Source organism: Scyliorhinus torazame, chromosome 13 (assembly GCF_047496885.1).
Source record: "Scyliorhinus torazame isolate Kashiwa2021f chromosome 13, sScyTor2.1, whole genome shotgun sequence".
Classification (NCBI taxonomy): domain Eukaryota; kingdom Metazoa; phylum Chordata; class Chondrichthyes; order Carcharhiniformes; family Scyliorhinidae; genus Scyliorhinus; species Scyliorhinus torazame.
Genome location: NC_092719.1, coordinates 129,829,530 through 129,852,945, shown reverse-complemented (window position 1 = coordinate 129,852,945; position 23,416 = coordinate 129,829,530). Strand labels below are relative to the sequence as shown.

Genomic DNA, 23,416 nt, shown 5'->3' with positions numbered 1-23,416 from the left:
GGGTCTCTGTATTACTAGTCCAGTGACATCACCACTATGCCACCATCTCTCCAAACACAATGTACAATTGGAGTTTCACTGTACCCACTGAACCTTCATTCCTATCTCAATAGCCTCAGAAATATATCTCACAGATCAAGACTATCTAAGATAGAATGCCCATCTCCTCCAAAGTTCAACCAGGAACAAGAAAATCAAATATTTGTCTCAGGAATTGACTTGAGCTATCAGAAAAGGAGCCTGAAATATTTCAAATGTAAAACCTGCGATGCACGAGAATGCAGGTCACCGTCGGCACGACACTCCCTTCAGTTGTGAGACAGCCTGTATTATTGCAGGTGTTTCCCAGCACTTTGTTCTAATTTAAATCAATAGCAAGGTACTGCTAAAGTGGCAAATATCAAAACAAAAACAAAACAGGCTAGAAATATTCCGCAGAGCAGGCAGCAGCTGTGGAGAAAGAAGTTAAACACTGATATTTCACTGATGAAGGGAAACATTAGATATGGCCAGTTGCACAAATCATTGCAAAAACCTATAAAGAGTGTCAACCAGTGTCTTGCACAAACACAGCTATAGTTTTGCGCTCTGTACAACATGTCCAACAGTGTTGGTTGCCTTCGAGTCATGCCGGAGTTTGTTGTAAACTAATTGATACAGCCTGATTTTTATGACTGACTAAAACTCCACTGTCATTGTATCGTGGTAGAAAGCAAATTGGTTTGACCTTGACTGCTTTTGATTTATGTTCCTGTGTAACGATGCACTGTGGTGCCAAATTTGAACAAGAATAAATATATGGGAATTATGCAAGTGAAAAACCTCCTTGAAATAATGGAGACAAATTGGTAAACTTGCAAGCGAACAATGTTTTCGACTTTTAGTTGTGGCAGCTCATCTACTGTGATTAATAAGTATTAGAATGTTTAAATGCATCTCATTGTATTTCACATAGGAGGGAGGATAAAAACGCTCTGCATCAACAACATGCTATAGTGGACGAAAGCTCCCTGTGGAGCATCAAGAAATGGGGCTACAAGCCAACAGCTTCTGTCGTTCCTTATCCGCACTGCACTTATGTTTCCTTTGTTTCAGCGCTCAATCTAGGTAGTTTTTTACAGTCCAAAGAAAGTCTTGTTCCCAAACAATTGAGATGATGTGAAAGTTTCTGTGATCAGAATGTATTTCTGTGATGTGCCTAGTCGCTTTAATTTTGGTCACTGCTAACGAGCTCTCTCCAGACTGCAGGGAACACAGGTCATGGTCTGGTATGGTCATTTTCATTGTCGATTGCAAACCAAGTAGGAATGCGTCTCGAAGACTGTTGACTCTATCATGAAATCTATCAAATTAAAGTAATTTGATTGATTTTCAAGATATCTGTAAATTAAGGTATCGGAGCAGCATGGTAGCACAGTGATTAGCACAGTTGCTTCACAGCTCCAGGGCCCCAGGTTCAATTCCGGCTTGGGTCACTGTCTGTGCAGAGTCTGCACATTCTCCCCGTGTCTGCGTGGGTTTCCTCCGGGTACTCCGGTTTCCTCCCACAGTCCAAAGATGTGCAGGTTAGGTGGATTGGCCATGCTAAATTGCCCTTAGTGTCCCCAAAAAAAGGTTAGGTAGGGACAAGGATAGGGTGGAGGTGTGGGTATAGGATGGAGATATGGGCTGAGGTAGGGTGCTCTTTCCAAGGGTCTGTGCATACTTGATGGGCTAAATGGCCTCCTTTTGCACTGTAAATTCTATGATTCCTTTTGATTTCTATCAGATAAAATGCTGGATAACATCCATTTATATTGTAATATAGTAGTAACCCATAACAATACTATAATCTGTAGTATAATATAGTAATCTGTAATAGAATGTAACAGGTTTTAATTTAAAATTTCAGGCAGCTTCTTTGACAGCTTGTCCAGTTTCTGAGACAAATATATTGGGCTGGATTCTCCAAAAATGTGGCCATGTCCCCACGCCAGCATAAAAACGCTGGCGTTTCACTCGACTTTCCTTAAGTCCTGAGCGAGTCTCCTACCTGCAGGGGGCCGGTCGGGCGCCGGAGTGCTCCTCGCAGCTTTGGCTGTGGATATGGGGCCCCGAACTTCTGGGTGGGAGTCTGCGCATGCGCATGGCGATGCCTGCAGCGGCCGAGCCGTGCGTGATGGCGGACTTAGACCGCGGATTATCACATAAAATGTAGGTCCCCCGAGATCACATGCGCCGTGGATCCATGCCGCCTGATCGCTCTCCTGGCCGTCCGTGAGGGCCACCCCCCCCCCCCCCCCCACCCCACCATGTCGTCGGGAACTCGGCCAGTTTTGCGCAGAGAATCGCGGAGGGGGCCTCTGTCAATGGCTCCCTAGCTGCGCCGCATAGATCTGCCTGCCCCTTTAAGTTATCACGCGTGAGCAGCCACGCAAAAAAAATTAAAGGGCTCCTGTGTTTAAATGAATTTCCCGCACTCTAAATAAAAAAATAGTGTGCGTTGCTTCAAAAAACTCTTACATCAGTGGATAGCTATATTTCTCTACTGGGCTTCAGCGGCGCTGGTCCCAATTTCCTCGTAAACGGCCATTCTCCGCCCTCGCGCTGAACGCGAATCCGGCGCGGGGCTGCGGAGAATCCAACCCCTGATTTCCTGGTTTCTGGTTGAACCTTAGAGCAGTAGTTCTCAACCAGTGTGCCGTGAAGACAAACCCCGCCCCCCCGGCTAGGAAAGATCCACACATGCATGGTTTAGATGTTTTAATGGTGGTCAGGCCCATGCATCTGACCAATGGGACTTGGAGCTGAAGACAAAGATCCCATGTGTACGCACAAAAAGCAAAAGCTCAAAAAGGACGTAAAAACCCTGGGTGAAGTGAGTGAAACAGGGAGATGTAAAAAATAAACAACAGTAGAGGGGACAGGGAGAAGTTAAAAATGAAGTTCCCAGTAAGGGAAGAAGACACAGAAAATATGAGGAGTGCCTGAAATTTCTTTATATTACACGTGTGCCTTGGGAGCAATTCCCAAGAGGTTACTTATCTTAGTCTTTACATGTGAGATATTTCTCAGGCGATTGTGAAAGTGTTGGATATCCATTGGATGCAACAAAACCCCACTTGTACATGATGTTAAAGATATTGCTGCAGGTCAAACACTGCAGGGTGAGGGCAGCACTGTGGTACAAGGACAGCACGGTGGCACAAGGGCAGAATAGTGGTGCAAGGGCAGCACAGTGGCGCAGTGGGTTAGCCCTGCTGCCTCACGGCGTCAAGGTCCCAGGTTCGATCCTGGCTCTGGGTCACAGTCAGTGTGAAGTTTTCACATTCTCCCCGTGTTTGCGTGGGTTTTGCCCCCACAACCCAAAGATGTGCAAGATAGGTGGATTGGCCACCCTAAATTGCCCCTTAATTGGAAAAAATGAATTGGGTACTCTAAATTTATTTTAAAAAACACTGCAGGGTGAATTGTTTTTCCACTGAGGGAGATGCACATTGCTGTACAAGTTAATGTTATTTTTAATAAACCAGTTCTGTAAGTTAGAGATGGAATTGGCATGGGTGAACTTTTGGCAAATTTCCAGTTAGTTCATACCTGCATCGCTTCAGATCAGTACAGAAATTAAATCTTCCAGTCCAATGTGTGCCTCATTTAAATTCACATAAGTTTGGCAGAAACAATTTAAGTGTCCATTTTGGGGTCCAATCAGACATCTCTTTGATACACATGAGAAACTACGAACCATATGTAGAGGGCAATTTATTTCAGATGGCAGCAGATCCGACCTATCCCGCTTTACATGCCATCTATGCACAGATATCAGCAGGGACCAGAAGGGGCACTGTTCAGGAGTGAAGTGAACCTCCAGACAAGAGAGAGGGGAGAAAATACAAGCCGCCATCTTACAAGCTAACAAACAGAGCTGGATAGCAACCTGAAAGTCTCCACATTGAATGTGTATTAACCTGCCCCTTTAAGTTACCACACATGAGTGGCCATGCAAAAAAAACTTAAAGGGCTCCTGTGTTTAAATGAATTTGGCCGCACTCTAAACAGAAAATTAGAGTGCGCTGCTCCAAAAAACTCTTACACCAGTGAATAGTGATATTTCTCTACTAGGCTTTTCTTTTTTGGCTTATTGCCCATTTATTCCCATTATCTCTATAAAGCCTTGTAGAATGATTTCCTTAATATCAGACACTAAATATTGTAAATTTCTTTTCAAATTTAGAGTACCCAATTCATTTTTTCCAATTAAGGGGCAATTTAACGTGGCCAATCCACCTACTCTGCACATCTTTGGCTTGTGGGGGTGAAACCCACGCAAACACGGGGAGAATGTGCAAACTCCACACAGACAGTGACCCAGAGCCAGGATCGAACCTGGGACTCGGTGCCGTGAAGCAGCAATGCTAACCCACTGCGCCATCGTGCTGCCCTAAATATAAAAAAAAAACAACAGCAATCACCATCTTCTTACACTGCTAGTAAAACGTAGCTTTTTAAGATCTAGAGAATATTTTTCAGCCCCCTTTCAATGCTCAAGGCCGTTGTCAGTATATATAGGTCACTTGCTAACTGCAAGGGATTTATTTCAGCGTCAGTGCTGGACTAAGCACCAATCCTGAACAGTGGAAAGGCTTTTATTAATCTTTTTATTTCAAATGTTACGTGTAACTCTGGACAGTAAAATTAACAATTCAAATTGTCTTCACATGCTTCATTTACACAGGTGAATAGATCATTTATAGAATGAAGGTTGCCCATAATAACTGCTTTAATAGTGGTTCGTACAAGGATGCAGTCACTCCAGCCACTGTCGACACAATTAGATGGTTAGGTACCTATTCTTCTCCACCTTGAGAATTGCATTAGTATGGCTGAGATTCTAGATTGGGCCCCAGCATCTCAGTGGTTCTTTAAATGGATCAAAACAGAAGAGGATAAAACATTTGCCTTGCTTTTATCGACCTTACACATATTGACATTTTTGAGCTCTCTGCTTCCTCTGAATCAAATCCAATATACTTCATTCATTATCGGACAAAAAACCCGAGGATCAGAAATTTTCAATCCTCCAAACTTCTGAGATTTTGCAAGCACGAAATATGAGCCCAGAAAGAAAATGTATTGCCTGGATTTTCTGAGCAAGATTGCTAGAATCCATGAAAATCAGAATGATTACAGCACAGGTAGTGGCCATTTGGCCCATCATGACTGTGTGCCAGCTCTCTGTAAAAGCATCCTGTAGCCTTGTATCCTTTTTGCTTCAGGCATCTAGTCCGGATTATATCAGTCTCCACCACGCTCGCAGATAGAGGCACTACCCAGAATTTGGTCACCCTGATCAGCACACTGATTCTGTTTACCATTCAAAACCAAACTAGATCATCTGACCAATTATTCACTTGATTTGTTATTTGAGAGAGCGTGCACAGAATTGCCCCACTCTTGCCTATATAAGAGCGACTACACTGAAAAAACATGAATTCTTTGGTTATAAAGTGCGTCCTAAGGAATCGATTACATGCTATATGGGGGTAATTTTTCTTTCTTTCTGAACTGCTGTTATACAGGCTGCTTGCCAAGGAGGATAAGATTAAAATATGCACTTAAAATAACATAAAGGGTCACTGAGGGGCTGGTTTAGCTCACTGGGCTAAATCGCTGGCTTTTAAAGCAGGCCAGCAGCACGGTTCGATTCCCGTACAAGCCTCCCCGAACAGGCGCCGGAATATGGCGACTAGGGGCTTTTCACAGTAACTTCATTGAAGCCTACTTGTGACAATAAGCGATTTTCATTTCATTATTGTTTACTACTGTACCTGTACTTTTCAGTCTCAACCAGGACTTTTGTTTTGTGAATTGTGTAGTATAGGATGCTGAGAAAGTGCACAAAAGCCAGGATTTTCCAGCCCTGCCATCCACCGGTATCTTCTGATCCTGCTAAAAGTCAATTGACTTTTGGCAGGCCGGCCACATCTCCTGCGGCTGGGATGGAAAATCCAGGCCAAAGTCTTCCATCATCCGCACCGTTGGATTCCCTACGCTTCCCGCCCAAGATTTATTTTCAATCCTGAGGCACATTAAATGCCTGAGCAACATCCACATGGGCCCAGCTGACAGCAGCCAGAGAAATGAGGATATCAGACTTTGATGTGAAAATAGAACATCCTCTTGCAAACGAGTTGTTTGTGGCTTTGTGTTCGTGGAAGGATAATTCAACCTGAACTGCCACAGTCTGAAACGTTTTTGCAAAAACCTTTCAATTAAGTAACATGGTATGATTCTCATTCACTTGTAAATAAAGCTGCCACTGCATCAAAGTAGTGACTTGTTAAACTAATGTTGCTCATTCCAAACACCTTCTCCAAATCTGTGCTTTCGGAAAGCATTAGACTATGCCCATGCACTACTCAGGTTATCCCAGGATGGTGCCTGCAGGTTTTCCAGGATGTATCTTATCTATTAGATAAAATGTGCCAAGTCGAGGTGCAGTAAAATCACTGCTATGTTTTGCTTTTCTAAACATGTCAAATCCATTGTGTGTACTTCAGTGCTTTAAAGCTAGGTTAAAAAACAATCTCTCTCCTAAAGGTTTTAGTGATACATGTACTGTGGAACCAAACTGAACAAGGCAAAATGTTCCCGCAGTCTGTGTTGAGTTGGCTAATCCAATTCAGAGCAACAGGGGCACAATGGTTTGATTCCCGGCTTGGGTCACTGTCTGTGCGGAGTGCACGCTCTCCCAGTGTGTGCGTGGGTTTCCTCCCGGTGCTCCGGTTTCTTCCAACAGTCCAAAGATGTGCAGGTTAGGTGGATTGGCCAAGCTAAATTGCCCTTCGTGTCCTAAATTTCCCTTAGTGTTGGGTGGGGTTACTGGGTTATAGGGATGGGGTGGAAGTGTGGACCTTGGGTAGGGTGCTCTTTCCAAGTGCCGGTGCAGACTCGGTGGGCCGAATGGCCTCCTTCTGCACTGTAAATTCTATGATTCTAATGCTTAGTCTTTGTGCCTTAGGTCCTTGATTGGCGGTTGGTAGAAGGTGATGCGGCAGACCCAGTCTCATGTAAATGCTCTTGTTTTGGTTTCCATACCATACATCATACACAGACGGGTCTCTTTAAATTAAGGAAAGTTCTGTAGAAAAGCATAGCAACGTCAAAGGTCCAGTGACCCAAGGGTATATTCATTCAGCTCGTCAGTGGTTGATCTTAGGTCTGATCCAGCAGAAATCAAGTCTGTACCCAACTGACCATAAGTAGCAACCGTCATTGATAATTTTGAAATATGTTGACTGTTTTGCAGTTTCAGTAACCGATGCAAAGGCATTGACTTTATAAAATAAAAGAAGTAAATATAGTCCCCGGGTCACAAGTAAATCCTCCATGCTAACAACGTTTGGTACACATTAGCAAAGAGTTCAGTTGAACATCCCCATGAGCAGTAATTGTGATCACATATAAAAACATATTTCCAATGCCAACTGTTTGCCACACAGATTGGAAAGTTGTGAGCCTGGTAACTGCCAATATTTGACTCAGTATCAGAGATCAGGAAACCATGGGAGACATGGCCTCAATTTCGCGACACATGCCCCTTTATCAGCAGCACAGGCTCAGAAAACTAGCTATGCGACTCTCACAAGTCATGGGCCATCCTATCACTGTCACAGCTCAGCGACTGCACTACTTACAGGATTCTCTAGCTCATCAGTGGTGTGGTGCACAGTCCACCAATCAGATGTCCATTCCCAGGCATTCCCAACCATGTTGAAGAGACCATAACCATTAGCAGGAAAGGCAGTGACCTGAGAGATGGGGAGAGGAGGAACACATGGTAACTGTTGTTAGGGGCTTTTAGCAATGATATGTCATGTCCTCATCAAGTTAACACTAATTCATTCTAACACAACAAATCTCAAAGCCTTAAGCAAATAGTTATCTGAATATATTAACACTGTTGTTTTTTTGTTTTTGTTGAACTAAAAATAAGTACAAATAAACACCCCGGGTGGGGTTTTCGGAACAACTCACTGCGAAACAGGGCGGCTCGCCATTGGGAGGATCTTCTGGTCCTGCTATTGTCAATGGGGCTTCCTGTTGAATGCACCCCTCGCCGCCAGAAAGTCCCGCCAGCATAAACGGCCAGAAAATCCCCACCCACATCTCAACGACCACAGATCAGGAGCAACAGTCCAGATTTAACACTTCACATTTATTCCTTTTGTTGTCAAAAATGTCTCAAACTTTCAATTAGTGAAACCACTGAATATTGCCACTCATGTACTGTAACTATGGAAAATGTATAAATATTAAATAAATATGACAACATATAACAAAACCCTGAAAAACCAACCTACCTTTCCAGCCCTCCTCCAAGCTGCAGATTGACTCTGTACACTCCAAACTGGGTGACTACCCTTCTCTGTAAGGAAATGCCTTATGCCAACTCTGCATCTTCATTCTAACAGAAAGGAAGGACTGGAAACTTGCTGCTTGGGGAATTGATCTGTGATTATATATGCACTGGAGCATCGATATCTTGGTTTCCCCAAGAGTCATCTGTTGAAAAATTATTATTCAGCAAATCTCCTGCCTCCCACTCTTGAAGGCACTGACTCGTTCTGTGGAAAACAAATGTTTCTCTTTTGCATTTGGATGTAAACAGCCACCTCAGCAGAAACATCAAGGAAAACTAGACAGGAGAAATCACGTGTCTGCAACAGAATCTTCATGATCAACTGTCCAATAACTTAAATCAATGAAAAATTGTGTAGGATCCGCTATGGGTCTGTAAACCTCCCAGAAATAATTTCCTTAGGTAGATGGCATATTTACAATCAAACACAAAGGAGAAAAATATGTCCCCATCCCATGTATCACATTGCCCAAGTATTTAGTCAACATGTGTAAGCATGGGTAGTTAGACTTAGAAGGTTATTGATCATGAGGGATACCAAAGCAGTAAATTTTACAATCACACCACTCAATATTTCCTGAAACTTTGTCCTATAATTTTTCCCTCAAATTTGTAATGTCCCCCAAAAAATCCAAACAAAATGGAATAAAATACTTATTTCATAACTAAAGTGATTAAACTTATCCGGTGAATTCTCTTCTGTGTCTGAGGGATTGCAGGGTAAGGGTACAAGGGCTGTGCAGGTTGTTTGAAGGGAAAGAAATAGTGGGAGTAAAGGGGTGTTTGACGGTGAAAGTATAGGGAATAAAAGAGGAATGAATAGTAGGCGAGATCTTATGTGTTTGGAACAGGTGGGTGCTAAGGCACCTGCTGAAGGCCTCAATATCCCCACAATCACCACCCAAAACACAACCAGCATCTGCTGGAGCCTGCGTTTTGCACCTTCCCTTCTCACCCATCACCTCACACGTGAGGAGGAAGACAAAGCATGAAGTGAATGACGAGAGAGTGGGAGCAAAGAGAGTGAAAGATAAAAGAAAAAAGGAGACAAAGAGGCTAAAAAAGGCAGAGGGGGAGAGAAACAGCATTACAAGAACTCAGAGCTAGGTTTAAAAAAAAAAGAATGCAACATCATAGTTGGCAATCCATCAACAGTTTTGATACAGTATGCACTTCCTATTACACTTCAGCACATCCTTTCACTCACTTGGAGCAATGCCACAGGAGATTGATCAATATGCAACAATCATTGAGAGTGAATGACCCTGGAAACAGGCACTTACAGGGGCAGTGCTGGCGTATCCATCATCTGCTGTATTATGGTGTGGGAAGTCTCCCTGCCAGATGTTCATGTAGTGCTGGCCCTTTGGTTGTAACTTGTTCCCCCATGGGAAGATTCTGCGAGAGAGAGAGAGTTGACGCCACAGTCAGTAATGTATATCTTCTGATGTCAAGTTTAGCAACCAGACTAAACAGTATGCCCCAGTACACATGAATAATTTCTCTCTCTCCATCACCATAACTTGTTTAACTTATATTACACTACGTTAAACATCACTAAAACAGACAGACTATGGTGCATAGCCAGCGGCAATCTCAAAGAACACTCACTCGATTTACCTAGGACGGTTACCGTTGATAGATAAGGGATCTCCACTGGCCGCATTAAGTTGAAGCTTTGAGCCAGTGACACAAGGACAGCTCTTGTGCAAAATAAAAGCACTTTTGACTTGGGGCTTTGTCTTCATGATAAAAGGCTCCCTTGATCCTTTTAAGTAGACAGTGAATACTAATAACTTTAGCTGCAAATATCTGTCCTATGCTTCCTTCCTCTATCCCCTTCATCCACATCATGTTAAAAGCAAAGCAAATACACTTGGCTACTCTCGCTCATTTTTCCCCAAGATCTCTGGACAGTGAATTATTTTACCTCTTTCATAGAATTTACAGTGTAGAAGGAGGCCATTCGGCCCATCGAGTCTGCACCGGCTCTTGGAAAGAGCACCCTATCCAAAGTCCACACCTCTACCCTATCCCCATAACCCAGTAACCCAACCCAACACTAAGGGCAATTTTGGACACTATGGGCAATTTAGCATGGCCAATCCACCTAACCCGCACATCTTTGGACAGTGGGAGGAAACCCGAGCACCCGGAGGAAACCCACGCACACACGGGGAGGATGTGCAGACTCCGCACAGACAGTGACCCAAGCCGGAATCGAACCTGGGACCCTGGAACTGTGAAGCATTTGTGCTATCCACAATGCTACCGTGCTGCTCTTCTCCAGCCTTCATTCCTCATACTTTTAAGCCTTAACTTTCTTCCTAATTTATGACATTTTTTCATAGTCTCTTTGATGATGGCACAATCTGCACCGAGGGCCTGAACCATTCGCTTTGCTTTCTCAAAATCATACAAAATACAAATACATTGGATTAAGTTCAAATGCACTGTTCTTTATTCCTGAGGCAAGTACATAGGGTCCCTATCATACATGCCCAAATCGACAAAGGATGAACGTAACTGAGATTAGCACGGTGAGTGTTGTACAATTGGACTGATGAACACCAGATGTGGGCCTGTTTGTGTGCGTATTTGTGATTATTTCAGCTGCATCACAGACACAAAGAATGCAAATGGAAATTACTCTTTAGCACTGTGTTTCAGAATCAGGCGATTAAATCTGATTACTTCTTCAGGCCCACTTAAGGTTCGTACAAACATAGAATGTATTATCCACCAATTTAGTGTATCCACGGCCACCCTGACCTATACCGACCACATGTTGCAATTGGGTGTTATTGTTATAGTACTGTACACATTCAAGAGCACCAACTTAACTCCTGTACGTTTAAAGCTTTCACCTCAAGCAGAGTGGGTATTCAGCAACATCCAAGACTGTACCTTGATATCTGAAAGGGTGTTATTAGCTGGTTACATTTATCTTCAATGTACAAGGATTTGACACACGCAAAATATCATCAGATGTCTTTGTTTCAATCTGCTCGTACCACAGGCTCAATGCAAGGATCCAAAGGGAAATGTTAGTCTCAGACATAGAGAAAACTGTTGAGGACACAGGTCTGAACAATTGAGGCGATTACTAATGAGGCACAAAGAAAGTCCTGTATTTTAAGTGTTGATACAAAAATCAAGGCTGACACTTGGGTGCAGTACTGAGGAGCAGCTGTACTGTTGCAGGTGCTGCTTTTCGAATTTGATGTTGAACTGAGGGCCGGTCCGCCTTCACATGTGGATGTAAAAGATGTCACTATTTCGAAGAAGAACATGTGAGTTAACGCCCACCTCCTGGCCAATGTTTATCCCTCAATTGACAATTACAAAATAACATATTTTCTGGCCATTATCGCATTGCTCTTTGTGGGGGGTTAGCTGCGTGTAAATTGGCTGCCGCGTTTCTGACATTGCAACATTTCAGGAAAAGTATTAAATTGACCGAATGGTGCTTTGGGATGTCCATTGGCCACAAAACGTGCTATATGAATGCAGTTTTTAATATTGTATTGTTCCATTCACAACCCCAGGCTGCCCCAAAGCACTTTACAGCCAATGAAGTACTTCTGAAGTGCAAACTAGGAAACATGGCAACTTGTGTCGAGCAAACTCCCACAATGTGATCATGCGCAGATGAACTATTTAACGGATGCTGGCTGATGAAATAATATTGGTCAGGGCACCAAGGATATGTCTCCTGCACTTCAAAGTAGTGCCTTTACCTGCCGGGGCTTTGAGTTTATTCAAAAGATGGCACCTTTGACAGTGCAGCACTCCCAGAGCACTGTATTGAGAGTATCAGCTAGATTTTGTGTCAAAGTCTTCAAATCGGTATTTGAACTAACATCCTTTTAATTCAGGAGGAAAATATTGCAATTTGCAACTCTCCACCAAAAGCAGGTCCCAGGTTTGATCCCGGTTCTGGGTCACTGTCCGTGTGGAGTTTGTACATTCACCCGTGTTTGCGTGGGTTTCGCCCCCACAACCCAAACATGTGCAGGTTAGGTGGATTGGCCACGCTAAACTGCCCCTGAATTGGAAAAAATCAATTGGATACTCTAAATTTATTTTAAAAAAGAAAAAAAAAAAGCAGGCTTCAAAAGGTATCATCAGGGTAGTCTCCAGGCTAGACGAGTGTGATGATCATATAGTCGGGCAGTATGTATTTTCTTTTTGCACATTGTCTCTTTAAGACCAAAGTGGGTTGCAGAGTATTCTGAAAGAAGGTTAATTAATTTCCTGACCATAATATCAATCGAATCCAAGAAATGTCTATGGGACCAGGGGTTGCCAAGGGAATGAACAGCTAAGAAGTAAAGGATAAATAGAAAGGTAATTGCAGTGGAGCTGGGCCAGCCTGTATTTTCTGTTTGGCTGGACTTTGCGTAAAGAGGAAACAAGTAAGGTTCTCTCCAAATAGAACAGATTTCCTCGTGTTGAATCGGATTTCTGAGTATAGGGAAGAGACTGTGCAAGGGAAGGTGGTAGGAAAACTATTGCAAACATGAGGGACAGAATTAAATCTTCACGTGGAGAGGCAAGGATTAATCTGGGATAGTGAGCATGGCTTTATCAGGGGGGCAATCATGTTTAACAAATTGAATTGAATTTTATGAGGAGGTGACTAGGTATGCAGATGAGGGCAGTGCAGTTGATGTAGTCTACATGAGTAGGTCTTTTGACAAGGTCTCGCACGGGAGACTAATCAAAACGCTAAGAGCCAATGGGATCAAGGGCAATTTGGATCCAAAATTGGCTGAGTGACAGGGTGCAGAGAGTGGTGGTCGAAGGTTATTTTTGTGACTGGAAGCCTGTGTCTAGTGGTGTACTTCATGGGTCGATGCTGGGTCCCTTGCTTTTGTTCTGTACATTCATGATCTAGACTTGAATGTGGGGGGTATGATCACTAAGTTGTAGATGATACAAAAATTGGCGTGAGGTAAATAGCGAGAGGAGAGTCTTAGAAGACAGGACAATTATAGATAGGCTGTTCAGATGGACAGAACAGCGGCAAATAAAATTTAACCCCGACAAGTGTGAGGTGATACATTTTGGAATGACGAACAACGCAAAGGAACACACGGTGAACGGTAGGATGCTAGGCAGTACAGAGTACCAGGGGGTCCTTGGGGTGCACATCCAAAGAACTCTGAAGGCAGCAGGACAAGTAGATAAAGTTGGCTAAGAAGGTATATGGGATACTTGCCTTTATGAGCTGAGGCATAGAATAGAAGAGCAGTTCAAAGATGTGCAGGTTAGGTGGTTTGGTCATGCTAAATTGCCCCTCAGTGTACAAAGATGTGCAGGTTAGATGGGGCTACGGGGAAAGGGCAAGGGAGTGGACTTAGGTAGGTTGCTCTTTCAGAGGGTTGATGCAGACTCGATGGGCTGTGTGGCCTCCTTCTGCACTGTAGGAATGCTATGGTTCTAAAAACATGGAGGTTACGAAGGACCTGCATAAATGGGAAAGATGTGATTGCATTTTGAGAAAGTGAAGAGGTTTGGGGGGGGGGCGTGAATGAGGTTACAAAATTATGAGACACATAAATAGGGTAGATATGAATGAATCTATTTCCTCTGTAGAGGGATCAATAACCAGGGGGCATACATTTAAGGTTAGGGGCAGGATATTTAGAGGCGATTGGAGGGGAAACTTTCGCCCAGCGGGTGGTGGGAATCTGCAACTCACTGCTTGAAAGGGTGGAAGAGGAGGAAACCCTCATGACATTTAAGAGGCATTTAGATGAGCACTTGAAGCTCTATAGCATACAAAGCTACGGATCAAGAGCTGGTGTATGGAATTAGAAAGGATAGGTGCTTGTTGGCTGGCGCATATACGGTGGGCCAAAGGGCCCTTGCTGGCTGTAAAACTCTATGACTCTACTGTGTGTTATACAGTTAGAAAGAGCAGAAAACAGAAAGGGCAATGGATTATGGTTTGAACAAGACCCACTGCGACTGTTTGTGTTGTCAAAGCCCACCAGACCATTTAAATGAGTCAGAGAAGGGAGTCTTTGGAGATTCTGTGCTTACATGACTGTCATGACCTGAATCAGAGGATGTTTGAAGATTTACACCTTGTCGGTGGTCATCATGTCCATGGACTTTGAATGGAATACTGGTGATTGTGACTCAAGGGCCAAACTAATTGAGTGGAAAGGGAGGGGTGCTACATAGCAGAGGCCAAGTTGGAAAGACTTTGATATTGCACCTGGTCCCATATTTGTGTGGGAAGTAAAGCAAGTGTTTGCAACAACATGAGGTATCTTTGGTATATCGACTATTTAAAATTAACTTTGGGCGTCATTCTCCGACCCCCCAGCGGGTCGGAGAATGGCCGTTGGCCGCCGTGAATCCCACCCCCGCCGAAGTCTCCGGTACCGGAGATTGGGCGGTGGCGGGAATCGGGCCGCGCCGGTTGGCGGGACCCCCCGCTCAATTCTCCGGTCCGGATGTCCCGCCCAGAAATTGCCTGTCCCGCCGGCGTAAATCAAAGCTGGTATTTACCGGCGGGACCAGGCGGCGTGGGCGGGCTCCGGGGTCCTGGGGGGGGGGGGGGGGGGCTCAGGGCGATCTGACCCCGGGGGGTGCCCCCACGGTGGCCTGGCCCGCGATCGGAGCCCACCGATCCGCGGGCGGGCCTGTGCCGTGGGGGCACTCTTTCCCTTCCGCCTCCACCATGGCGGAGGCGGAAGAGACTCTCCCCACTGCGCATGCGCCGGGAAACTGTCAGCGGCCGCTGACGCTCCCGCACATGCGCCGCATTTCCGCGCCAGCTGGCAGGGCAACAAACGCCATTTCCGCCAGCTGGCGGGGCGGAAATCCCTCCGGCGCCAGCCTAGCCCCTCAATGTCGGGGCTAGGCCGCCAAAGATGCGGAGCATTCCGCACCTTTGGGGCGGCGCAATGCCCATCTGATTGGCGCCGATTTGGGCGCCAGTCGGCGGACATCGCGCCGTTGGGGGAGAATTTTGCCCCTTATCTTTAATGAAATGTCCTTTTCATGATACAAAATGTTTCAATTATGTTGATTTTTGTTACAGTAAAAGTGAAATCTTGTCCATCGGTTTCCTTTCCAATGGCTTTCTGGGGATTTCTCGCTTTTATTAGTTATCGGTCGCCAGAGGGATCATAAGATGAGCAATTTACACAACTAACAGAGTTCTGATGAAAGCTTAGACCAAAACGTTAACTCTGTTTCTCTCTATTCCCACATATGTTGCCAGTCCTGAGTACTTCCAGTATTTTCTGTTTTTATGACAAATTGCTGGTCTAAACTTGTGATGAGCCACAGATGGAGTACAAATAATTGACATCCTGGTGATCACCACTTATAACTTCTGTCACCTCCCACACTTGTTGTGTAATCCACATAAACAGAGGTAGGATGATTTCCTTCAGGGTGTCATCTACAACCAGTCAGGGATGTGGTTATTCCCCAAACATGACTTTTTATGGCGACAGTGATAACAGCTCGCACTTGGGCATCTGTTTTTTTTATAGAAAAGATGGGGCAAGGTAACAAATCATCAAAATAAGTAATATGGAACTGCAACTGATCTGTTGGAAAATTTTCCCAGGAGAGACATGTCAAATTGAATTGCTGATTGTGAATTATGAATTTTTATTAAAACATTAGAGGTGTTCTTTATCTGGCTCTTTATCTGGTTCTTTATCTGGCCGTTGGCCGCCGTGAATCCCACCCCCGCCGAAGTCTCCGGTACCGGAGATTGGGCGGTGGCGGGAATCGGGCCGCGCCGGTTGGCGGGACCCCCCGCTCAATTCTCCGGTCCGGATGTCCCGCCCAGAAATTGCCTGTCCCGCCGGCGTAAATCAAAGCTGGTATTTACCGGCGGGACCAGGCGGCGTGGGCGGGCTCCGGGGTCCTGGGGGGGGGGGGGGCTCAGGGCGATCTGACCCCGGGGGGTGCCCCCACGGTGGCCTGGCCCGCGATCGGAGCCCACCGATCCGCGGACGGGCCTGTGCCGTGGGGGCACTCTTTCCCTTCCGCCTCCGCCACGGCCTCCACCATGGCGGAGGCGGAAGAGACTCTCCCCACTGCGCATGCGCCGGGAAACTGTCAGCGGCCGCTGACGCTCCCGCACATGCGCCGCATTTCCGCGCCAGCTGGCAGGGCAACAAACGCCATTTCCGCCAGCTGGCGGGGCGGAAATCCCTCCGGCGCCAGCCTAGCCCCTCAATGTCGGGGCTAGGCCGCCAAAGATGCGGAGCATTCCGCACCTTTGGGGCGGCGCAATGCCCATCTGATTGGCGCCGATTTGGGCGCCAGTCGGCGGACATCGCGCCGTTGGGGGAGAATTTTGCCCCTTATCTTTAATGAAATGTCCTTTTCATGATACAAAATGTTTCAATTATGTTGATTTTTGTTACAGTAAAAGTGAAATCTTGTCCATCGGTTTCCTTTCCAATGGCTTTCTGGGGATTTCTCGCTTTTATTAGTTATCGGTCGCCAGAGGGATCATAAGATGAGCAATTTACACAACTAACAGAGTTCTGATGAAAGCTTAGACCAAAACGTTAACTCTGTTTCTCTCTATTCCCACATATGTTGCCAGTCCTGAGTACTTCCAGTATTTTCTGTTTTTATGACAAATTGCTGGTCTAAACTTGTGATGAGCCACAGATGGAGTACAAATAATTGACATCCTGGTGATCACCACTTATAACTTCTGTCACCTCCCACACTTGTTGTGTAATCCACATAAACAGAGGTAGGATGATTTCCTTCAGGGTGTCATCTACAACCAGTCAGGGATGTGGTTATTCCCCAAACATGACTTTTTATGGCGACAGTGATAACAGCTCGCACTTGGGCATCTGTTTTTTTTATAGAAAAGATGGGGCAAGGTAACAAATCATCAAAATAAGTAATATGGAACTGCAACTGATCTGTTGGAAAATTTTCCCAGGAGAGACATGTCAAATTGAATTGCTGATTGTGAATTATGAATTTTTATTAAAACATTAGAGGTGTTCTTTATCTGGCTCACATTGCCAACATTATTGCTGTGCGGCAGGAAGATACCATTTTAATGTTTACTGAGCAGGCTATGCACTCTAATAAAAACTGTAGCAGGCATGGGGGTGGGGGGAAAACACGTGATGGGAAATTTTATATTTCATGCTCTTGGATTTGAACCCTGGAGGAGGGTAGATACCCAAGAGAAACAGCAAAGAAATGTTTTTCATTTGAGAGCACTGAATCATAGAGAACAGAAGGAGATCATGCCACAAAAGGAGATTATAGCCCATTCCTGTGCCAGCCATTTTCTTCCCTCAGTATATGTGTATATATATTTCTATTGCATTTAAAACACCATTTGCAGCATTTGTTAAGTACTTTATAAGAGCATGGCGAAAATAAAAGGTCAAACATGAGTTTCTGACAGGGGTTGTAATAAGCAGGGCAAGACAGAAAAATGAAAGTGTGCATATATTTCCTACATTATATACATTTGGAATCATAGAATAAGGCCATTCAGCCCATTGTACCTATGCTGTCACTCAAAAAGCAGCCTTTTTTTTTAGTCCGTAACTCTCCTAATTCCTCATCCTGATGTACCTATCCCAGCTCCCTTTTTAAACTCATTTATGGAATCAACTTGCACCTTTTGAAGTCGAGCTTTCTAGGTTCCGATAATTCTGAGCAAATAAAATTTATCCCCATCTCTTCTCTAGATCTTCAGTCAGTGATTTAGATTCCCTGACTTCTGGTTATTGACCCACTTGCTAGAGTTGTTTTGCTTCATTTACTCTATTTAAACCTCTCATCGATGTATTTTTATCTACTTGGTCACAGAAATTTACAGAGTAATCCAGCTGTGGCCTAACCAGTGCTTTCTACATTTCCAACATATTCTCCTAGGTCTATATCTCAGCTGATAAGGACAAGTTCTTATGTTTTCTTGATCGTCTTATCTGCCTGCCCAGCCACCTTCAAGGACCTTTGGGACATGCAGTTCCTCTATACTTCAGTACCCTACCAGTTATTCCATCTTCATCAAATGCATTGCCCAACACCTCGCTGGATTGAACTTCATTTGTCACTATTCCCCAGGTGACTAGTCCATTGATATCTTTCCCCAGTCCACAGCTTTGTTCTTCGTTGTCAATTGCATGGCCAATTTTTGTATCATCTGCAAGCTTCTTACTCATACCCCTTCCATTCAAGTGCAAACCATTGATACATACCACAGAAAGCAAGGGACCCAATAGTGAACTCTGCAGGAACCCAATGGAAACAGCTTCAGAGTCACAAAAACATCCATCGACTATTCCCTTTTGCTTCCTGCCTTTGAGTCAATTTTGGATCCAACTTTACACTTTGCCCTGCATTCCATTAGCTTTTAATTTTATGATGTGCCTGCCATGTGGGACCTTGCAAGATCCATATAGATTACATCAAATGCATTTCCCTCATCAACCCTCCTTGTTATCCCCACAAATAATTCAATCATATTAGTCGGACAATAACTTCTTTAACAAATCCATGCAGGGAATCTTTGATGAATCTATGTCTTTTTAAATCAAGATTCATCCTATCCTTCAGAATTTTTCCAATAATTTTCCTGCACTGATGTTAGGCTGACTGACCTATAATTACTTGGGTCAATCCCATTTTAGACTGTAGTACAATGTTCGCTGCCCTCCAGCAATGTACCGGTAGCCAGACGGGATTTGAAAATGATGGTCGGAGTCTCCACAATTACTTTGCGCTTCCCACGACAGGCTGCCTGGGATATATCCACTTTCAAAGATGTTAAACTCCTCTTTTCAAAAGAGAACAGTCCTAACTGCTCCAAGCTTTCTTCATAACTGAGGTAACATGGGGGTAAATCTCCCCTTCTAAAAAGTGGTGTCCAAAATTATCCACAATATTCCAGCTGAAGCCTAACCGGTAATTTATAAAGTTCCAGCATGATCTTTTCACTTTTACATTCTATTCCATTATTTATAAACTTATATATTTGGTAGACAAGGGAGTCAGGATCTATGTGGGGTGCAGACATCAAAGTAGACTGGAGACCGCAGTCAGATCAGCCATGATCTTATTGAATGGCAGAGCAGGTTCCAAGGGCCGGGTGGCCAGCTTCTGCTCCGAATTCCAATGTCATCATATGGTGTAACTCAAGTAACCCATATGCTTTTTCAATGACATCAATTTGTCCTGCCATTTTGAAGGATTTAAAATGGACACCGAGGTCTCTCACCTCATCTACATTCATAGTACAGTGGCTGCTTCACTGAACTGTTTTCTTCCAAACTTGAGTCAATCTTTTTCTCCCCTTGTCTAGTCTCTTCCCACTTGCATCGTAACTTTTCCGAAGCCCTACATCACTTCAGGTTTCAAGTTGCCTGGCCCTAACTATCTCTTCCTCACCATGGATGTCTATACCTCCATACCCCCCATACCAGGACAGTCTGAGAGCTCTCTGCTTCTTCCTTTGAACAGAGGCCCATTCGGTCCACATGCATTACTGTCCTACTCTGCCTGGCTATTCTCACATTGAACAACTTTGCTTTCAACTCCATTCACTTCCTCCTGTGGGTCCCTTCATGGCTCCTAGCTATGCCTCCCTTTTTGTTGGATTTACATGGGATATTTCTTATTCTGGTCTTTTGCACACCCACTCCCTCATCTCTTTTTCTGGCACATGAATGCTTGTATTGGTACCTCTTCCTGCTCCTGCCATGAACTGGAAAATTTCATTGACTTTGTTTCCAATTTCCAGACTTCTCCCACCTTCACCTGTCCCATCTTGGACTCTTCCCTTCCTGGACTTCTCAGTCACCATTTCCGGGATAGGATAATAACTAATATTTATCCAAATCCACAGACTCTTACCGCTATCTTGACTACACTTGCTCACATCCTGTTTCCTGTAACGACTACATTCCAGTCTCCCAGTTTCTCAGTCTCCGTTGCAACTGTTAAGAGGATGCAACCTTCCATACAAACATTTTGGATATGTTTTACTTTTTCCTCAAGTGGGGATTCCCCCCTGCTGCCACAGCGTGGTTGGTAGAGTCCTTCACTGTGTCTGACTTCTACTCTCACATCTTCGCCACTGTCCCAGAATCTTGACAGGGTTCTTCTCCACCTCACCACCCTCAGCATTCAATGGATCACCATACGCAATTTCCGCCACCACATGATTGCCACCACAAAACCCAAATGCTCCTACCCTCCCCTGATAGCATTCCGCAGGGACCATTCCCTCTGCGACACTTTCATCCACTCCTCGCTGACCATCAAAAGCCCCTTCCTGCCAATACAAGCACAGGAGATGCAACATCAGTTCCTTTATCTCCTCCCTTCATATCATCCAAGGAACCTGTAATAGCATGAGGTATCACTAAGGAGACTCCTTGTATAACAAAGTGGTTTACTGGAAACAACAATGAGGTTTCAATGAGATAGAAAATGGGTGACCAAAAGACAGAGCAAGGGTAGGAAGGTAGTGCAGTTGTTCCCTGCGGTCATCTCCCTGCAAAACAGATATACCGCTTTGGACACTGTTGAGGGAGATGGCTCACCAGGGGAAGGCAGCAGCGGCCACGTTCATGGCACCATGGCTGGCTCTGCTGCGCAGGAGGGGAGGAAGGAGAATGGCAGGGCTATAGTGATAGGGGACGCAATCGTAAGGGGAATAGGCAGGCGGTTCTGCGGACGCAATCGAGACTCTAGGATGGTATGTTGCCTCCCTGTGCAAGGGTCAAGGATGTCTCGGAGCGGCTGCAGGGCATTCTGGCGGGGGGGGGGGAGGGGGAGGCTGAACAGCCAGCTGTCGTGCTGCATATAGGCACCAAGAGATAGATAAAGAACTTTATGAGATCCCACAAGCTGAATTCAGGGGGTTAGGAGTTAAACTAAAATGTAGGACCTCAAAGGGAGGAATCTCAGGATTGGCTACCAGTGCCACGAGCTAGTCAGAGTAGGAATGTCAGGATAGATAGGACAAAAGCATGGCTTGAGAGATGGCGCAAGACAAAGAACAAAGAAAAGTACAGCACAGGAACAGGCCCATCGGCCCTCCAAGCCCGTGCCGACCATGCTGCCCGACTAAACTACAATCTTCTACACTTCCTGGGTCTGTATCCCTCTATTCCCATCCTATTCATGTATTTGTCAAGATGCCCCTTAAATGTCACTATCGTCCCTGCTTCCACCACCTCCTCCAGTAGCGAGTTCCAGGCACCCACTACCCTCTGCGTAAAAAACCTGCCTCGTACATCTACTCTAAACCTTGCCCCTCTCACCTTAAACCTATGCCCCCTAGTAATTGACCCCTCTACTCTGGGGAAAAGCCTCTGACTATCCACTCTGTCTATGCCCCTCATAATTTTGTAGACCTCTATCAGGTCGTCCCTCAACCTCCGTCGTTCCAGTGAGAACAAACCAAGTTTATTCAACCGCTCCTCATAGCTAATGCCCTCCATACCAGGCAACATTCTGGTAAATCTCTTCTGCACCCTCTCTAAAGCCTCCACATCCTTCTGGTAGTGTGGCGACCAGCATTGAACACTATACTCCAAGTGTGGCCTAACTAAGGTTCTAAACAGCTGCAACATGACTTGCCAATTCTTATACTCAATGCCCTGGCCAATGAAGGCAAGCATGCCGTATGCCTTCTTGACCACCTTCTCCACCTGTGTTGCCCCTTTCAGTGACCTGTGGACCTGTACACCTAGATCTCTCTGACTTTCAATACTCTTGAGGGTTCTACCATTCACTGTATATTTCCTACCTGCATTAGACCTTCCAAAATGCATTACCTCACATTTGTCCGGATTAAACTCCATCTGCCATCTCTCCGCCCAAGTCTCCAAACAATCTAAATCCTGCTGTATCCTCTGACAGTCCTCATCGCTATCCGCAATTCCACCAACCTTTGTGTCGTCTGCAAACGTACTAATCAGACCAGTTACATTTTCCTCCAAATCATTTATATATACTACAAACAGCAAAGGTCCCAGCACTGATCCCTGCGGAACACCACTAGTCACAGCCCTCCAATTAGAAAAGCATCCTTCCATTGCTACTCTCTGCCTTCTATGGACCTAGCCAGTTCTGTATCCACCTTGCCAGCTCACCCCTGATCCCGTGTGACTTCACCTTTTGTACTAGTCTACCATGAGGGACCTTGTCAAAGGCCTTACTGAAGTCCATATAGATAACATCCACTGCCCTACCTGCATCAATCATCTTTGTGACCTCTTCGAAAAACTCTATCAAGTTAGTGAGACACGACCTCCCCTTCAGAAAACCATGCTGCCTCTCACTAATACGTCCATTTGCTTCCAAATGGGAAAAGATCCTGTCTCGAAGAATTCTCTCTAGTAATTTCCCTACCACTGAGGCAAGGCTCACCGGCCTGTAGTTCCCTGGATTATCCTTGCTACCCTTTTTAAACAGAGGAACAACATTGGCTATTCTCCAGTCCTCCGGGACATCACCTGAAGACAGTGAGGATCCAAAGATTTCTGTCAAGGCCTCAGCAATTGCTTCTCTAGCCTCCTTCAGTATTCTGGGGTAGATCCCATCAGGCCCTGGGGACTTATCTACCTTAAAATTTTTCAAGACGCCCAACAACTCATCTTTTTGGACCTGAATGTGACCCAGGCTATCTACACACCCTTCTCCAGACTCAACATCTACCAATTCCTTCTCTTTGGTGAATACTGATGCAAAGTATTCATTTAGTACCTCGTCCATTTCCTCTGGCTCCACACATAGTTTCCCTTGACGGAGGGATTCAAATTCCTGGGGCATTGGAACCGGTTCTGGGGGAGGTGGGACCAGTACAAACCAGATTGTCTGCACCTGAGCAGGACTGGAACCAATGTCCCGGGGGGGGGGGGGGGGGGGGGGGGTTGCTGGTGCTGTTGTGGAGAGTTTAATCTGTGGCAGGAGGATGGGAACCGATGCAGGAAGTTGGAGGGAAGTAAAACGGGGACAGAAACAAAAGGTAGTAAG

At 45.1% G+C, this 23,416-nt stretch overlaps 1 protein-coding gene across 6 annotated transcripts in view; it reads right to left on the bottom strand.

Annotated features, from left to right (window-relative positions):
• sumf1 (sulfatase modifying factor 1) overlaps positions 1–23,416 on the bottom strand; it is a 296,237-nt gene that overhangs the window by 131,845 nt on the left and 140,976 nt on the right. For 4 of the 6 annotated variants that reach the window (XM_072472145.1, XM_072472144.1, XM_072472143.1 and 1 more), the window contains 2 exons: positions 9,685–9,799; positions 7,677–7,790 (listed from right to left, as the gene is read on the bottom strand). In XM_072472145.1, coding sequence (XP_072328246.1) covers positions 7,677–7,790; positions 9,685–9,799 — 229 coding nt within the window. The remainder of the gene's footprint in view (positions 1–7,676; positions 7,791–9,684; positions 9,800–23,416) is intronic. The other 2 variants (XM_072472147.1, XM_072472146.1) reach the window with 1 other exon arrangement.